Genomic DNA, 14,964 nt, shown 5'->3' on the forward strand with positions numbered 1-14,964 from the left:
GAAAGATTTCGGTCGGATCCTGTGGAGCAGACGAAGTGGCTGTGGTATTCAGCTCGGCCGAGGAGGGGGCGGGTGGAAGGGGTATGTTTGATGTCTTGTGGAAGCAGATCTGTTGTGTGCAACTTTTATAGTGGGAGATCATCAACTCTGGGCTTTGATCTGTAAGTTTTTTCTTTCTGTGCAAACTTCCTCGCTGTGAGAGATCACCACGTCCTCCCAAGGGAGTGTAGCGGCATGGTGCCCCGCTGTGCAGTGGATGCTGGTGAGAGGCCCTCTTCCAGGGCTCAGAGATGGGGCCCTGGGTGCACACATGCATTGTATCACATTGAGAAAGGGGAGGTAGTCCCTTTTCAGGGTGAGAAAAAACAGAAGGAGCTGGAAACCACTAGAGTTGCATGTGGAGGGTGACATCAGAGGCCACAGTATGTATTTCTCCTAGCGGAGCACATGTTTCCCTTTTTGATGTTGCCGTAAAGTCTGCTCTGACCCATTTGACAGCTGGCCTGACTTATAGTAGTTGCACATGTGACCTAGCCTGACCATCTATTGAATAGCCTTTACACTTCTAACATTCTTGACCTCGTCTCTTTGTCCTAGGATGAGGACTAATCTGGGACAAATCTGGTAGGAGTTAATTGAATTTTAGGAGCCATGCATAAGTTTTCATGAGAAGAGCTACATTGCCTGTGGCTTGGCCCTCTGCTATGTCTTGTACTCCATCGTTGTTCATTCAGTCATTTGCCCAGCAAATGTACACCAACAGCCTAGGTGTCAGGCTGCACTTTGGGAATCAACAGTGAACAGAACAGAGGCCTGCCCCCAGAAACTAGGAGTCTTGTAGGAGAGACTGATCCTTACGCCAGGACACAGCCTGGCCACCTGCACTTCCCAAGGTCAGAGCCAGTTTCCGAGGAAAGGAGTGAGTGTCGGGCGGGCTAGTTGTGGAGAGCAATGCAGGGGGATCGCAAAGGTCTGACTCTGTCCTCAGCGACCCTGTATGAGGCCTTTTCTCCGTCTCAGTTTCTGCCTCAATAAATTATCTCCACGGTTCCGACCCCCCTAACATCTTAGGAGTCTCTGATTCCAGAGACTGTGTGAGGGAGCAGGAATAATACAGACTTCAGATCAGAGCACAGGGGTCTGGCGTCTTAGGGCCAAAATAGAACATAGGATTCAATTTCCTTCACAGTTACCAAGTCATTGAGTAGGCGTCCCAGCAGTCTGCAGCCTCTGGTCTCTGTCCACTCACACTGCCAGGCGAGAACTGATGCTTCCTCCCAACATCTTGTTTATGAGCTGGAGGGCCCTCGGGTTTCATGTAACTGATCCCAAGTAATGTTTTACATAGCTCCAATCTCCGTAGCCCTGTTATCATATACTATTTTGCTCCACCCTCATACTTATTCATAATGAAATATTTTTGTAAAAATTTACTTTGTCTTTCAGAAATAATTTTATTTCAATTCCTTGCTCTAGGGCTAAGACCCTTAGCTATGCTGTGAAAACATCAATCTTTCCATCCAGCCTTCATTCAACCAAAGCTTTCAGTCAGTTTTAGGGAGGAAGATGTTATGGCCCTTGGAATGTGCAACTCAGTGGGGAAATAGAGTTGTCAGCAGCGAATCCCGTCCAGCAGGAGAATGCTGTGTGTGCGGGGTGGTGCTCTCACAGCCCTTTGCTGGTTGAGGCTGGCACTTACAAGACGAAGTGGATTTAAGAGAGTGAGTATTTTTAGACTTGTAGAAGCAGACAATTTGTTGCAAAGGGAGAGACTATTTTGTTGCAGAGAGTATTTTCAACAAGCTGTTAATCTGTTGGGAAAACTGCATTTTTAACATACTTAAGTTTAATACAACATGCTCAGCAAAAAAGAAAAAAAGAAGCCCCACGAGATCAAGAGGCAATTCTGCTGCCATTCTGTTCCATGCCATTTTCCCTGCAATGCACCTGGGAAGGGAGGTGGGAGCCTGAAGGGCCATCGGTAGATCTTGGGGTCCATGCATCTCAGTGTTTACATCCTGCTATACTGGGTGTATTCAGTGTATAAAAACCTTTTTTTTTTTGGTAGGATACGCCACTAAATACAAGCCAGTTCATTTGGCCTCTGTTTCCAAAGTACATCCTCCTTAGATATTTTCAATGGCAATTTTTAAATTTAACAGACCTACAGAAAGTTGCAAACTTTTCCCAAATTAAATACACCTGAGAAGGATGAGAGGTGACTCTGGAGAGGCAAGCAGGGACAGAGCATCCCCCCTTGAAGCAGATAAGTTATCATATGGCAAGTGGGCCATTATCAACTTCTCTGAGCTCATAGAGGCAGATCCCAGGCCAGCTCTAGCAAGATGGCATATGGCGAGAAGGAAAGGGGTGAGGAATGGGCAGTGAAGCAAGCCCACTGGCTTTTGCCTTGGCTTGAGACTCCTGAGTTAAGGGAAGCCATGCGAGTGTCACACAAGCTGCATGGCGAGCATTCCAGCTGCAGCCTTTCCTGAGTGGATCTGGGTTCATCTTCTCTCTGTTCAGAGCATCCGGTCTAAAGTGGAGCTGTCCGTCTGGGATCAGCCTGAGGACCTTAATCTCTTCTTCACTGCTACCTGCCAGGACGGTGTCTCTTACCCAGGTCAGAGGAAGTGTGAGGGCCTGAAGATCGGGGACACGGTAAGTTCTCACCCCCCTTTATACTTGTTAATACTGGTCTTTGGTCTGATAACTTTGGCTCTTGAACTTCTGATAATGTCTGTGACTTATTAGAGTCCTTGAGGAGTTTGTATCCTGTCCTCCAACTCCACATCCTGGGGGACTTTCCTAAGTCTGTTCTGCTGTGGCTTCAGGGTGCCAGGTGGACTGGTTACAAGGCTCCAGTTAGTAGACAGCCTCCAGTGCAGGGCCGCCCAAGGCTTCCTCAAGCTGACATGGGGCCCCTGGCGTTTTAAGCCATCATTACCTTTGCATAACAGTAACAATGAAATCTGGTGGGGTAGTGTGGGTGGGCATCCGAAAGCCTGGCTTTCATTCCTTGTCTGTCCAGCTGGCTCTGTGTCTTGGGTAAACTGACCCTCACTTTTTCCTTCTGTAAAATATGAAAGAAGCCACCCACCTCTTCTGATTTGATGAGGTGGGATGGGTAACCCCACAGCAGTGGGCATAGATGCTTTGTCTGGACCAGGTAGATGTAATTGAATGACGGGGGAGAAAGCATGAGTGCAGATGTGTACTGTGCACTGACCCAAGGGGTCTGCAGGAGGGAGCGGGATCCGCGGGCGAGGAAAGCGAAGATGAAGCACGGCACGGAGGCAGGCGGGCTGGTGATGGAGAGCTGCCTGCACGTGCTCCAGCGTCCCTGCTCCCAGAGGCGGGCCCTAAGGTCCATTACTTGCTTTGTTGATGGTTTCATTGTTTAGAAAAATAGAAAGGCAGAGGGAAAGTTCTCTTCCACACTTCAAAGAATCTGGCTGGAAAAGGAAAACTTATGGAGACCTTAAAAATAGATGACTGTATCTTCTGGGCATTAAGATCTGATGACTGCCAAGGTGGGTATAGGGAGACTTACACCCCGGACTCTAGGCCATCAGCTCAAAGAGACGTAGGTGTAGCTGCATGGCTGGCCGCACCTCTGCATGGCCTCCTGGGCTTTCCTCGTGTTCCGCAATTGGTCCTCCCCCTCCTCCTCTTCCCCAGCTGCCCTTTGCCCACTTTATGACACACAAGCACGCATCTCACCTGTTCTAAATCTCACAGGGGTGCCTTGCACCACCAAAGGGACAATTCACAGGATGGTGTCAGTGCTAAGAAAGTGCAGGACTCTACTGACTAGGTAACAAGTCTCTTTTAAGGCATAATCTTTCCCAAGTTTCTTTTGCCTTAAAAAAAAGAGCTAAAGAGGGCCTAATCAAGTTGTCAGATGATAAACAAAATTAAAAATGGTTAATTGTAGTATTTAACACAAAAGGCACTTGTAGAATAAGGTGACATTGCCATAACAAAATTCCTTCCTTTTTCATCTTCATATTAATGTAAATAAGTTTTTTGGGGGGAGGGTTGCTTTAATCTATGTAAATAAAAAGTAGGACTAGAATTGATGCCGATCCCTGTCTTATTTAGCAATAAGTAACATTACATATACATCTGTATATCTATATATAGATATACAGATATATATGAACTATTTGGATGGGAAATCTTCATCTCATTGAAAAGGCACTTCCAACAAAATTTTATTTTTAATACTTGTCAAATTTTTTAATATATTTGTTGTTTGGATCAATTGTAATGATTAATCCAGGTGATTTTTTAAAAGAAACACAGAAGCCTGATAGTCACAGGGCTTACAGAGGCTGTTATAAAAAATGGAAAGAGGCAGAAATAACCAGAAAAAACTTCATGCAAATGAATTCTATAGATCTGTGGGTAGAATGTTTGGTGCAGTGTGTCAAGAAAGCTAAAGAATGATGCATGAAAAGCAGCCAAACAGGGAACACTGCTTGGAGAAATAGATGCAGTGGAACAGAAGCAAGAAAGAGGATATATAGCGCACACACAAGACGCCTGGGTTTCAGAAAGGCTCTTGACAATTTCTAATAACATCCTCATGAATAGACCAGTAGCGTGGGTTGATGACAGCACAGTTAGGCAGATTTGCAGCTGAGTAAACTTGCTTTCTAAGAGTGTTGATAACATCAGCCAGAGGGAAGACTTGACTGGGCTCTAAATGTCTGTTATCTGTTCGTGTTTACTACTGGCTTGAATTGAACTCATGGGAGACCTATCAAATGTGAGAAGGTCCCAGAGCTGGAGAAAACAGACTATCTTATGAAACAGGAACACCAAGATTTAAAAATATTTATCAAAATTGAGCTGGGTTGAAACCATCAGGATTAATATTTTGCATTTAGTTCAGAATATTAATAGGTTTGAGGGAACCGGGTTGGATAGTACAGTTGACCCTTGAACAGTGTGGGGGTGAGGGGCACTGACAACCTGCATAGTTGAAAATGTGTATAACTTTTGACTCTCCCAAAATTTATAACCTACTAATAGTCTACTGTTGACTGGAAGCCTTATCAATAGCATAAACAGTCAATTAACACATATTTTTGATATGTTATATGTATCATATATTATATTCTTATAATAAAGTAAGCTAGAGAAAACAATATGTAACTAAGAAAATCATAAGAAAGTAAATACATTTACTGTACTCTATTTACTGATACTGGAAGTTTACATCATCTGTTTACAAGATGAATTGTATGGCTGTCATCAATATTGTCTTATATGATACAAAACACTGTTAGTATTGTACATACTACTCACACTAGACATCAAAAATGAAAAGATGTGAAAAACTCTTATTCGCAGGTGCTGTATACTTGTTGAAAAAACTTGACATATAGGTGGACCCATGCAGTTCAAACCCAGGTTGTTCGAGGGTCCACTGTAGTTTTTGAGAAGACGATCTGGCAGATTTTAATTCTCAAGGCTTAAAATGAATAAACAGTGTTGCTTAAAAAAAAAGTGATGCCACTTGAGAATGCATTAATGCAAGTATTTTGAAACCCCAGAGAAAATGATTCTACTCTTGGCATGGATCAGACTGTGTCTGGAGTTCTGTTTTCCATCTTCAGTTGTTTTTTTTTTCCAAGGGCAAAGGATAAGCAAGTATCATAAGGAATTTTCTTGAAACCGAGAATGTCAAGAGAACTGGTGTTTGTTGCTAATAACACCATAAAGTCAGAATTCCTTTTGGATGCAAGAAACCAAAGCCAATTTTTGCTGCCTTAAGCAAAAAGGAAAATCATGAGACTGTTAGAATCCCTCATGGACCCAAGAGGGAAATGTAGTTAGTCTTGGGAAGGACTGGAAACAGACCAGACAGAGGGTTCGCTCTGTGTTTCTCACCTCGTTGCCTGTGAGGAAGATAGTGTTATTCACGTGGACAGAAAAACTGAGGCACAAAGGATTTAATTAATTGCCCCGGGCTCCACAAGCCAGCAAGTAGCAGAGAGGAAGTTCAAAGCCAGGGCTTGTCGGCTCTGCTGCCAGCTCCCTCTGCCACCCTGCCCCTCGTGGGGCCCTGAAGTCATGCCTGTTTCCCACAGCTCGTCTCAAAGCACGGTAGCCAAGAACAGGGGCCTCCACGTTGGGAGCCGTCGCAGCCTGTGTGCTTCCCAGGGCTTTACTGAGTGCTGTGTGCACCTTACCACATCGCTCCACACAGCCTGCAGCTCACGTGGGGAAAGGGGCGCTGTGCTCATTGCTGCCAGCCGGGAACCTTGAGATCTGGCAGTGCGACGGCCTGCGCAAGCTCACCCACCTACAGGCACTGCACTGGAGACGCACAGCACTGTCTTCTCACTGCAGACCAGGCCATCTCACCGGCCATCACCTCCTTATGCGGGGAGGAGTCGAGCTGCCAGCTCATGGGATTTATAATGCACCCAACTCTGTGGTAAGGGCTGCACTGCTACTTCCTTTGCTTCTTGCAGCAGGTGTGTACCGTGACATCACTGCCCATTTTATGGGACAAAGACTGAGGCTCCAAGGAGGGCCTGAGAAACTTGCCGGAAGTCCTGTTGCTGGTGAGCAACAAGCACCAGGAGTCAAATCTGAACCTGCTGATATGAAAGGGCACGGTTTTTCCCTTTATACCTCATGTACTCTGGCAGTAAAAGCTTCACAGAAGCCCGAGGGGGTTTCATTGCTACTGACGTACGGATGCTCTACTGCAATTTTGGCTTCTTTAATAGAATACCTCAGAAAATAGGGACATTATGCAGAACACAGAAAAAGGTTTTAACGGGCATTTTCTCCACAAAAGTAAAAAATCTGGGGTATAGCAGATGATTTGTAAAGCACTTGAAACCAAGAGAGAATAATGGAACTTCCCCCGCCCTGACCCCCCTGACAGCTCCTCATGCCCGAGGCCAGGAGCCTCCCCTGGGACCTGCCAGCCATGGCTCAGCCGGAACAGCAGGGAGCCTGAAGCAAGCCTCCGGGGCTGGCTCCTCGTTTCCTCTCACCGTTCCAGTGGTGTCTTGCTGTCCAAGAGGCCACAGTCACAGGGCCCCTGGTTCTGCCGCACGGGCTGTGGGGTTTTGTTTCCTGTGGATGAAGACAGGCTGGCATAGAGCGGCAGCCACTTGCCTGCCATAGCAGGGCATGATGCTGTTCACCAGGGCCGTGCCAGGCCACCAGAGGCAAGGTCTTGGAGGGCCCTGGCAGCAATGGGGCATAGAACTGGCTACAAAATTTGCAGGGCCCAGTACAAAATGAAAATGTGGGGGCCTTGTTCAAAATCTAAGAATTTCAAGATGACAACCACAGGGCGTTACACTAAGCACAGGGTCATCTGAATGTGGGGTGCCATGTGGCTGCGCAGTACATGCCTGGCCTGGTGGGGGAGTTATGGGGCTTTCCCTCACCCACCGTTTTGCTGAAGGAGAGATGCATTTCTGTACTTCCAGCTGTGACCAGCCTAATTTTGTTAACCCTGGGCCAGGACAGCAAACTTTCTGTCCCTCACCAGCTGTGTGACCAGCACGGAGTTCCCTGATCCCACCACCCTGTTTTCTCTCTGAACTTTCTCCCAAGAGCTTACAGCTGGGCTTTGGCAACCAGGCTTGCTACTGTGTGTGTGGGTACTCGCCTGCAGAAGGATTAGGGAAAGCAGGCAGGGTGTAGCTGTCACTGGGTATCTCAGGGTCTGGCCTGTGGATGAGGACATGGCCAGTGGCGGGGTGGTAGCTCTGGGACACCTGGGCTCAAGGGGCAGCCAGGCCGGTCTCACTTCTGCAGGGGTAGAGTGTAGGGACAGGAGGGGCTCTGTGGTCCCTTCCAATGAGAGGCTCTGGTTTTGAGACCCTCCCGTGTTCTCTGGGTTAAGAAGTCTGTCCAGGCAAGAAGCAGGAGAAGCTGCAGGGGATGAGGGACAAGGAATAAAGAGAAATATTCCTTAAATAAAACCTTGAATGCCTCAAATCCAGTAGGTTCTCTTCGCTGATTTCAGTTTTTCCCTAATTATCCCAATGGCAACACCAGCCAGGGCGAACTGAGTGGGCCCAGCCCTGGGAGCTGGTTTTCTCATGAACTGGCTTTGACAAATCAGTATGCAAGTGGCTGGCCACTCAGCGAGCACTAGCCCAGGACAAAGGGCCCAGTGAGCCCTGTCATGGGCTTCCCACAGCATCTCGCTCCAGTCCCCTCCTCTGGGGCTCTGTCCCTCCTGCCCGTGCCCCGCACGTTGTGTCAGTGAGTTCCTTGTGGGCTTGGCATCTGTGCAGCCCTGGGCTTGGTAGGTTTGCCTGGGGACTGGGCAGCCCTTTTGAAAGGGTGGATCAGGCTGGCAGCCCTGCCGGGGAACCCGGAGCATCCCAATGAGGTTTAAACAATGAGACTGAACAGAAGAGGGGGGCTGCTATCTGCGTGACCTTCTGCTGGAATCTCGGAGTGGGAGAGTGACAAGTCTCCAGGACCTGGGGAGCCTTCAGTATCAGTTGGAGTCCAGAGTAATCAGGGAATTGAAGCCCCATTCCAGCCACTAGACAGACTCTCTGGATTCTTTCCTGATCCCTTAGGGAAATGGACTCCGAAAGGTGGGCAGCAGAACAGACTGACTTTTTCCCAAAGGGCTATTTATGGCACTCCTGTGCCCAGCAGGAGATGGTACCCGGAGGCTAGAATGGACAGAGTTGTCTGGTCATCAGGCGGTCAGCTGTGTGCCAGGCTCCACGGCACCTGACCACCAGGACCTCAGTCAGACCAACGCTCAGCTGAGGAAGGTCGCCAGGACCTGCTTGGACACTGGGTCCTCCTCCTCCCCTAGCCACGAGCCTTTCTAAGTCCTGGGTGATCAGCTGCCAGCCCTGATTCGGGCTCCCATCGCCTCTCACTCACTCCCCGGCCACAGACATATGGGCAAGGCTCGGGAGATCCATCCTCTCTCTCCTTCACCCCTTGGCATAGGTGAGTGTCCAGGGGGCTTTGCTCACAGATGGGCGCTCCCCACGGTCTTCCGACAAGTCAGTGCCTCTGGCTCCTGGGCCAGGTTATTCCTTTGTGGTTTATTCCATTTCTGACCCACAGATACTTTTGGGGGCAAGAGCTTTTCATTTAACAAGTCCAAGAAAGTTGTAGCGCTGAGCTGCCACAGCTTCTCTCTGAGCCTTAGGAGGAAGGGGTGTTCCCCTCTGCATTCTTGATGGCCCCCTGTGTGGCTTTCCGTAGGGACAGCACCACCCCTGCCAGTCTGTAGAGTCAGGTCATTCCTAACCCAAGGCAGGAAGACTTGGAGGACCCCACCTTGGGGCATCACCATCTAGTTGAGACACGGTGAGCTGGGCTGCCTCTCCCTCTGTACCCAGACACGGACTCTGGCTCCTTCTTTACTTCCAGAAGGGGACATGCCACAGAGAGCACAGGCCATGCCCCCCACCCCTTGCCAGCCATGTGACCAGCACTGAGTTCCCCGACCCCACCCCCGTTTCCTCTCTGGTACTTGAGGGTGCCTCCTCCTAGAGCACGGCAGTGAGGTGCTCATGCACCTGGTAACTATCACTGTTGTTACTTCTAGGCAGATCTCAGGGCCCAGGTGGGTCCTGCCGTGTTTCCTCACGCTGAGAGCCCACCTATTGTCAGGGCCTGGGCCTTGGTCCTCAGCTTGGTTCTGTCAGCCTGCCTTTGCCTGCTCCCACCACCCTGCACAGACGCGGAGGCTGGGTGTGGGCCAGTCCCAGTTGCCTGCTGCCAGCTTGGCTCTCCCAGTGTCCTCTGACCCTGTCTCCTGGCCACTGTCCTCAGCTCACCTGCCCAACACTGGCTCCTGTGACGGCCTCTGCGCTTACCCTGGCTCCTGGGTGTCTGCTGTCCAGCCCCTGGGGCCGTGGCTTTGCAGCCAAGCAGGACTCTCTTCAGAGCTGCATCTGTCCCCCTGCTTGGTCTCACATGCACCTAGGGTGTCCCTAGGGTGCCCCTAGATGTCACAGAATCCTGTTAGAATTAGTAAAGATCACAGAGTGATCGGAATCTGTAGAACATACAGACAAAAATTTTTTTTCAGGGGTCTCCAATCCAACCCAAATAATAGAATTAACAGTAGCTAAAAGCAGTTCCTAAAACCAATACTGAGCTTCAGAATGATCTGAGAAGCTGTTTGAGAAATAAAATCATCTGGGCCAGATGAGGGGAGTTGCTGTCTGGCGTGGGCCTAGGCCTCCGTTGCTTGGGGAGCGCTGCCATTGGGGGGGAGAAGCTCGTCAGGATGGCGTTTGGTTGGTCAGGACGTGCCAGCTCCCTGTCTGTGTGGCCTTCCGCAGTTGGGGCGATTCTGGCTGCATGTGGCTCCTTCCTTGGGGAGCCATGAGGTCGGGGAGCTGTGCCCTGCGTCCTGGAGAATCACACCTGTAGAGTCCTCACATTCCAGCCCATGGGCAGCTCATGGGCATCTATCCTGCAGTGCCATCTGCCAGCTGGCTCCACCCTGCTGCCTGTTACCAAGGCAACCTACGGAAGCGCAGGAGTGAGAACATTTCTTTACATTGTTGAAAAAGAGAAAGTCTGTCCATGGCATGTTTCATCAGCCATGACTTTTTACGACCTCAGCCATGGGCTGATGGTGAATGAGGACCACCCAGAGGAGAAATTATGGCGGAAAGAGGCTTCAGGTGCATCTGTGAGGAGACAGGTGTGCTGGAAGGGGGCCCGGGAGGCATCTCGTCCCTTCTCTAGCAGGAGAGGAAGCCTTTCTACAAGGGGGCAGGTGTTTCCCAGGTGCGCGGCCCCAGGACCCGAGGTCAGGGAGGACAGCTGGCTGAGTGCCTGGCGCACAGGAAGTGCCCAGACTTTGCTGAATGAATGACTTCTGACATAGAGTGGGGAGAGGATAGGACAGACGCGAGAAGAGAGGGAGAAGGAACTGGGGGCCCTTGAGTGACTGAGTCTTCTTGCCTTTCCGTGGAGCCGGTTCCCTGGGGGTTGTGGGGATTAATTATTAGGGCTAGGGGAGTTAAAGGACCAAGCCCGATGCCACAGATGTCGGCACTCCTGCATAGTACTTTTCCCGTAAGATGAGGGAACTTGCTGATCTGGGGTGCTGCAGGGGCTCCTGTGTGCGTGGAGACGGCTGGGTTCAGCCACAGCTCTCTGTGGGGGCCTCAGAGGACTTGTTCCCTATGCTGGGCCTTCAGGCAATCGGGAGGCCAGTGCAGATAACCCTGCACCCCAAGTCACCACAGCCTTGATGTCCTGTCTCTTCTGTCTGCCCAGGCGTCCTTTGAGGTGTCGGTGGAGGCCCGGAGCTGCCCGGGCAAACAAGCAGAGCACCTGTTCACACTGCGGCCCGTGGGGTTCCGGGACAGCCTGGAGGTGGGGGTCACCTACAGCTGTAAGTGCGACTGCAGCTTGGGGCTGGAGCCAGGCAGCACCCGATGCAGTGGGAACGGGACCTACGTCTGCGGCCTGTGCGAGTGCAGCCCCGGCTCCCTGGGCACCAGGTGTGAGTGCCAGGAAGGCGAGAGCCGGAGCGGGGACCAGAACCGGTGCCGGGAAGCGGAGGGCAAGCCCCTGTGCAGCGGGCGCGGGGAATGCAGCTGCAACCAGTGCTCTTGCTTCGAGAGTGAGTTCGGGAAGATCTACGGGCCTTTCTGTGAGTGCGACAACTTCTCCTGTGCCAGGAACAGAGGTGTGCTCTGCTCAGGTGGGTACTCTTGTGCTCTGAGCCAGGCTAGGCCCTGTTAGGACACCCCTGAAAGCATGCCATTTACTAATGAACACAGTCCTGGGAGAAGCCTTGCCTGCCACCAGGCCTGGGCATGGGGACCAGGCTGTTGCATGTGACAGCAGAAGGCCCTGCCATGTGACATGAGAGTTGGAGGGTCTCAGGATTGGAGAGCCTGAGTGGGCCACTCAGGACTTCCCTGCACAGCATTCCTGACAGGTAGATGTTGAGCCTCTTTCTGATTGCCTCCTGGGACAGGTAGCTCACTGGGGCCGGTGGTGGTTATGCCCTTGTTAGACATCGCAGCCATCTTCGCTACTCTAACAATTACCACGAACTTATTCTAGTATAGTTCTGGAAGTCAGGGTTAATTTGGACCATCTGGTGAGCCAGACAAGGAACTCCTGTCACCCTCACTGGTGCACTTCCAAAACTGTGTGCTCAGTTTAGGTCTGGAATATTTTGAAGAGTAGAAAGAAAGAGAATGCTCATAATTCCATCACTCATACTTTAAGAGGTTAGTCTTTTCTTTTTTTCCAAGTTTGTGTGTATTGTGGCTCTATAAAATTTTGTATATTGCTTTTTTCATGAAATATTACACCCTAGGAAATACTTGAAGCTGAATTACTTTACATAATGGATTAGAACATTTTGACTGTCTTTCTTTGCACCCCAATTAACCTTCTCCACCCCTCCACTTTAAAAGCAACAACTAGTTGAAACAGGAAGCTATCCAAGTCTTCTTGGAGAAGTTTCTGGGATGAGGTCATTGTGTTTGATCATCTGGGAGAACTTAACGCCGAGCCCCAGCTCCAGATGGGACTTGCTTGCCAGTCGGCGCAGGGCTCCTGCCTGTGCGCAGAGCATCTGCTCTTCCCTCCTGTGTCCCGGACACCACAGCGTGTTCAGGAGGCAGCTGTGAACAGCTGGGTGAGGGGTTCCAGCCTCCAGTTTCTTGGCATCTGTGGTCAGCATGGGGCTACCACCCCAGAATTGTGCCCATTGGTTTTGAGCTCTTGGATTGCTGTTAGATTTGGGGTTTTTGTGGGACAGAAGTCTATTTCCCAACAGCCACTCTGGTCCTGAGGGTGCTGACTCACAGACTCACAAACTGCTGACTTCAGCGTTCTCTCACGGTCTTCCCCACCCGTTTCCCCTACAGCCTGGCCCACAAGGGGACTGTGTGGTTGTGGTCTGTCTTGGTCGGTCTTCAGATGGGTTGAGGCTGAGCCAGGGTGAGAATCGGGGAGTCGGAGCGCTGGGGGGTGCAGGAGGCGGTTATGTCCTGGAGAAATTTCTTCCATTCTCTCTGTTCTCTAGTCTTTCCATCTGCTAGAGGCTAGGGTCCATGCCCACCCTCAGCTCCCCACCAAGAGAGAGGACTGAGGGGAAAGTGCGAGAGATGACAGGCTTGTAATATGTTGTAGTACTTGATAAAAGTTAGTAGTGAAGCAAATCAGCCTAAAGGCTGGAAGCAGTTGAACTACTTCCTTACTGCCTTTGTGAGAGCCGGTCACGGGAATGTGTGTGCGGTCAGGCCTGTCACGTCCCTCTGGTTTCTAGGGGCACCGTGACTTAGAGAATGGTTCTGTCCACAGGCTACATGTGTGCATGCCAAGGGAGCTTTATGGGGCCTTTGTGAGGGTTCATGTTCTTTAGAGTCTCATAAAGCATTGACCTTTCAGAGTCCCTCTACTAGTAAACATGAGAAGTAGGACATGGTCTGCCTAGTTATTTTTAATGGAATGAAAGATTACTGCTCAAACTTTGCTGTTCTTCTGTTGGTTTCCGTACCCAGCCAGTGCACTTCCTGGCACTTGAGTTCCTCTGTTACGGTAAACCGTTGGAAGTCAGTCTTAACCCTGATGCTTTCAGCAGTCTCTGTGCTTAAGGTGACTGCACTGGGGTACACTGAATAATTTGCTAATGATCAGCCTATTTCTTGGATTTCATATATTAAGGAAATTTATATCAAATAGATACAGAATTGTGAACTGACCCTTTTGGTTTTGTGAGATCTCAAAAGTACCTCTAAGTAAGGTCTCAGATATTTTACTTCATCTAATAGGCTATTGGCCAGTTTATCCATATCTATATCCATATAATATCTAACATAATATATAATAATTATGTGTAATATATAGTAATAGGTATAACATACAATAATGTCAATAAATTCCTTTAATATGTAGCAGGCAGTTATGGGTCAAGGGGCATCAGCGGTTCTCTCCCAAGCGTAAAAACTGGAGGGTGACACTAGTGACGTCATTACTAGTGGCCAAAGCCAGCATCCAAGCCTAGGTTCTGGGATGGGCTGTGGCTCCCAGAAGGCTTCACAAGGCTCTGGTAAACCTCTCCATTTAGAAGCACCTCTGACACTAAGGCCTAGTTCTAGACTTCCTGATTCTTGCCACATGAAACATTTCCCATCGCAACAGTTTTCTAGATATGTTTATAAAAGTACTTCTCACCATGTTTATACTTTTTTCTTCAAAAATGTAATTTTCACACTCAGAATAAGTATCCTGGTGGCCAGTCCTGGGGCTGTGGTCTCAGCCATACTTTCTGTCATTGCATTACAATCTGCATGTTTCATAAATGACTTGTTATAGGACTGTGTTGAATGTGGCTCCATGACAGAGGCCTCAGAAAGTACCTTTTGAATGAACCAAGATTTGATACATTTCCCAAGAAAGGGTCTTTGGCTGGGATTGCCACCACCGTGTGCCTCAAGTGGGGGAGCCTAGAAAATTCTTCAGGTTTTTTCACATATATTAATCTCTGCTCAGTTTGTTGATGGCTATCTTGGTGCTATTTGCAAATATAAGTATGCAAAATATATATATTTATCTTCTAGAGAAAGGGCCCCTCTCCCCAAAGGAATATCCTGCATAGCTATTTCCCTTATCTGGTTTTATATAAATCCTAGTTATTCACATGACAGCAAAGGTCAAGAGGGTCATATACCATTTAGGAGTACACAGAATATGGTGGTTCTGAGAACAGCATTTGTTACAGGATTCTCCAGTAACCACGGTTATAAGGAGTGATACACCCATAATCAGCAAAGATATTTCCACAGAAGACCACTTATTCGTTAAGGACAGTGCATGTTCAAATCTGGATTCTAAACCCCTTTCTCCTTCTGTGACCTTGGACTCTTCGTCACCTGCTCTAACAGATTTTCTTATCTGTCAAATACCCTAAAGGGTTGTGCACATTAAATAGGACAAAGTCTTGTAAAGTCCCTT

The 14,964-nt window shown here is 49.1% G+C and overlaps 1 protein-coding gene across 4 annotated transcripts in view; it reads left to right on the forward strand.

Moving 5' to 3' along the window:
- The window catches only part of ITGB5 (integrin subunit beta 5), a 140,965-nt gene that overhangs the window by 68,309 nt on the left and 57,692 nt on the right, over positions 1-14,964 (forward strand). For all 4 annotated transcript variants that reach the window (XM_073231521.1, XM_073231522.1, XM_037012982.2 and 1 more), the window contains exons 9-10: positions 2,527-2,661; positions 11,263-11,692. In XM_073231521.1, the coding sequence (XP_073087622.1) occupies positions 2,527-2,661; positions 11,263-11,692 (565 nt within the window). The remainder of the gene's footprint in view (positions 1-2,526; positions 2,662-11,262; positions 11,693-14,964) is intronic.

Source organism: Manis javanica, chromosome 3 (assembly GCF_040802235.1).
Source record: "Manis javanica isolate MJ-LG chromosome 3, MJ_LKY, whole genome shotgun sequence".
Classification (NCBI taxonomy): domain Eukaryota; kingdom Metazoa; phylum Chordata; class Mammalia; order Pholidota; family Manidae; genus Manis; species Manis javanica.